The 4,346-nt window shown below is 43.7% G+C and overlaps 1 protein-coding gene across 1 annotated transcript; it reads left to right on the plus strand.

Annotated features, from left to right (window-relative positions):
- The first annotated feature begins 470 nt into the window (after positions 1–470).
- LOC116652041 (probable serine/threonine-protein kinase dyrk1) lies at positions 471–1,326 on the plus strand. The gene is made up of 2 exons (XM_032439770.2): positions 471–552; positions 612–1,326. Exon 2 carries the CDS (start codon positions 724–726, stop codon positions 1,189–1,191), a length of 468 nt encoding a protein of 155 aa, XP_032295661.1. The 5' UTR covers positions 471–552; positions 612–723; the 3' UTR covers positions 1,192–1,326.
- Positions 1,327–4,346: the final 3,020 nt, after the last annotated feature.

Genomic DNA, 4,346 nt, shown 5'->3' on the forward strand with positions numbered 1-4,346 from the left:
TTATCGATAGCTTATCGATAACGATTTCCACAAATTCAATTCCCTAGCTCAATTATTGACGTAGTTGGATGTGTTTATTTATACGAACTGACGGACATGGTTCGATTGATTTGTAGACTTCATGGGGTCCGAGACGCTTTCATTTGCCCATTTTCAAATGGTTCAGGACATAACAAATAAATTCAAGGCCTTTCCCATTCCATTAAGAATAATCAAATGGCATGCGTATCACAAAAAATATTCGCATCTTTCAAGCGTATCCATCGCATATTTCAAAATTTTGACATTCTTTTGTCTATATTTAACATGCAACCTGCCGCAAACCTGATTAAATAAATATTTGCTCAAAAATTTAGTTGCATTTATTTGCGCAATTGTTCGATGCCAAAATGAATGGCACGTGTACAGCGACAGTAGAACGATGAGCCCTATATAAAGCGTAGATTGGCTTGTTAAATTATCAGTTTCCACTTTCACTTTTAGGAGTGAAGGGATCAAACAGAGCTCTCAGTGAATACATCGAAATGAAGCTAGCTGTTGTCTGCCTTATTGGTAAAATCGTATTGCAATTGGTCTTGAGACTGGCTTAGCAACAAAATTCATAATTTCAGCGAGCATCGCGCTCTTAAGCAGTGCTGATCTCTGTTTAGCTGATTGCGGCTGTCCTCCAGAAACAACACCAGAACCAACAACACCAGAACCCTGTGAAACAACAACGACGCCATGCCCAACAACAACAACAACGACAACAACACCATGCCCAACCACAACGACAACAACGACAACGACACCATGCCCAACCACAACGACAACCACAACGACACCATGCCCAACAACAACGACAACACGAACAACGACAACAACAACAACGACACCATGTCCAACAACAACAACAACAAGAACAACGACAACACCAACAACGACAACGAGAACGACGACAACACCAACAACAACAACACGAACGACTACTACCCCGACAACAACAACACGTACAACCACGACAAGAACAACCACAACACCAACAACCACGACAAGAACAACCACAACACCAACAACCACAACACGAACAACTACGACACCAACAACCACAACACCAACAACCACGACACAAACAACAACAACAAGGGCACCACCCACGCCAACAACCCAGAAGCCATGGTGTCCATGGAAGCCATGCGGACCTGGCGGTAAGCCTTGTGTCGGATGTCCACGGCGAGGACAGCTCTGCATGGAGCTGATCTCTCAATTGGAGGCGATTGAACGAAAGATTAGGAGGTGTGTCTGTGGTGAAAAAGTTTGGTTGTTGCGGTAAGAAGCAGATGGACCCAGTATTGTGACCGATAAGTAACGCCAACCGTTGACTACCATTTGAATGATATCTACGGATTGTCATTCGTAATCGTTGATTATAAATTTTATGATTGTTATTTTTGTTTTTAAATATTTTCAAATATATGTTGTTGCATTCAGTTGAAGCGTTGTTACTGTCACGACTTGTAGCCGAGATGATAAGGAAATCGAATGAATGTTAATTCAGTTTTTATCAGAGGATTACAACAGCCGCAAGGCAAGCCTTGAATATGTTATCGATTACTAAACGATATATAGTAATCGATAAAAATGTTAACATCCATGTAAATGGACCCTTCAACCGATAATTTAAGTTACAAATTTAGTTATCGTTCCGGTTCCCTGAAATCGATAAATATCAATGTGCAGCCAGGGTTTTGAGCATATCTTGAAGATTCAATGTTCATCAGCTTATCGTATAGCATAAATAAAATATTTATTACTCTCAGAAGACTTTCGCCTTATTCATAAATGTATATAAAGAAAACCATTAAACAAGGGTTAATAAAAAGTATATACTTATATTCTATATCAGCATCAGCAACCGAATCGATCTAGCTATGTCCGATACTCGATAACTCCAAGTAATCGATAGAAATCGATATTGAATTACTGACTTTTTGAGCAACTTTGGTAAATAATAAGAGCTAGAGTCATTAAACTTGACTTGTAGCTTCTAGAATAGTATATATATATTATCAAGGAAAATAACATTATTTGGTGCGGGCTTCGGCTCGGTTCGGTTCTGCTTTTTGGGCATGGTATACTCTCAATTAGAAGACCGGGTTCAAACCAGTTCGTGATACTTCCACGTTCTCGATCATTCAAACAACAATCCAAGCTGCTTAGCTCACAGAGATAATCAATACTAGAAGTAGCCTTGAACCTGGTTGGATGCGATCGATACAATTTGCATTGGCGCATTGTTTGCGCAATTGTTCGACTCCAGAATTATGCTGCGCCCTACGACTAGTCCTATAAAACGGGAGAATTGGGTCAGTTCTCATCACTTTTAACGAGTGAAGGGATTCAAGCCTTGCTCTTAGCAGGATCATCTTCATGCAGCTGACCATAGTCGTTCTTATCGGTTAGCTATATAGAAAGAAGTGTGAGCTTCTCAATTACATACCTGATCATATTTTATTAATTTAGCTAGCTTTTAAACCTGATCGATCAGTGTGCGGCGACAAAACCAGCCGCTAAATTTTAATTTATCGATAAATATCGATTTAGCATTGAGCTGTGGATGCAGGATATTTGAAAGGAGAGGCCGTAAATGTAAGGAAATAATATTCAGTCAGAAAGTTTTCGGCCAGTGTTAGAAGTTCAAAGTGCAGATGCCACAAACAGAAGCGGAAGTAGAAGAAGAGAAGCTTAGTAGAAGAATAAAAAAGTAGCTTTTAAGCTGCCTCTGTGTCTCTGCCAGCAGAGATCAGAGAGCAGAAGAAGAAGCCGCAGCAGCAGCCGTCGCCGATGCAACGGTGCAGAGCACGGCTAGGAAGTCCAACGGGAGCGCGTCCTCTAATTGGAGTTCATTACGAGGCAAACAACAACAAACCCAAACACACACACACACACACACACACACAGACAGCAGAGCGCGTCGAAACAGGCGTGAGAGCGTAAACGGTTTATTGTTGTTATGTTTGTGTACTCAGAGAGTGCCCGTTTGGGAGGTTGGGAAGCGAGGGCGAGAGCGAGAGCGAGAGCGAGAGCGAGAGCCTGCAGAAAACCGGGTGAGTAAGGAGCATGGTGCGAAAACAAAAACAAACGTTTAATGCAAAGAGCGAGGCAAACACACTGAGAGAGGATGACGAAAGACAATGTGAAGCAGCAGCCAAGAAAATGCGTCGCAAAAACACAGCGCAGGTGCGCAGAGTGCAAGTCATGGCGGCCGGCAGGACGAGAGCCACAGTGAGTGGGTAGGCCAATACAGTTTTGGAGGCAACAGCGCCTGCTAAACTGTAATGACATTGATATGACATGTGGTCGCAAGCGGAGTGTTAAAAAGTTGAAGAAAAATATAAAAACCGGAAAACAAATGCAAGAAGTCGACAACAAGCGCACAACAGAAAGGCCAACAATAACAACAACGTGCAACGTGCGTAGCCAACAGAGAGATAGAGAGAGAGAGAGTGAGAGAGAGACGTGGGGCAGAGCGAGAGGGAGAGAGAGAGAGACAGAGCACGAATTTGCCACGCTGTTAAATGTGAATGAAAACAGCGAAACGCCAGCGTCAGCGTTTGCGTTGGCGTCAACTCCGAAGCTGACTGTGCAACAATTTGTTGCCGTGACATGCTCGGAGAGCGCATCAAGCGAATAAGCGAAAAAGCCAGCCATTAGAGGGCGTGAGGAAAAGACAGAGAGAGAGAGAGAGAGAGAGAGAGAGAGAGAGAGAGAGACTGTGCAATAGCAACAACAATAACTGTTAAATTGTGCAATGAAGGCAGCAAATTGTCAACGTCGCGCCGCCCCATCAGACATGACGCAAGCCCCTGCGTCGACTGCGCTGCCATCGCCCACACGACTTTTGGCCTCCTTTGGTTGGCTGCAATGTCCTGGGGATTCGCTATTGCCGCCGTCCAGTTCCAGCTGCAGACTTTTGCTTCTGGCTCGCGCGCGCAACTCTCGTGCGCTTAACTATTTATAAAATGTCCAGGCAATGCCCAGTTTCTGGACTCGAGCCTGGGCCTGTATCCGGACTCGCAGTCGAGCCCGGTGACGCAGACGTGTACATTGACAGGGCTCACAGCCGGAAGGGCCTGCCACCCCCACCCCAAACTGAATTATGTATTAATGTAGCCATTCTGCTCAAGAAACCTTCGGTTATATATGTATGTCCATAGAATTGACTTGCAGCAAGCATATAGGGCCCGAGCTGCAAGCCTCACGACAAATTGTTGCTGGCCCTTGCCTGGTTTTTCACTCAGATCCATGCTACGGTTTCTGATTTATATTCAAATTTGTTATCAAACAATTTAGTTTTCCTAATTAGA

The sequence above is a fragment of the Drosophila virilis genome, chromosome X (genome assembly GCF_030788295.1).
Source record: "Drosophila virilis strain 15010-1051.87 chromosome X, Dvir_AGI_RSII-ME, whole genome shotgun sequence".
Lineage (NCBI taxonomy): Eukaryota > Metazoa > Arthropoda > Insecta > Diptera > Drosophilidae > Drosophila > Drosophila virilis.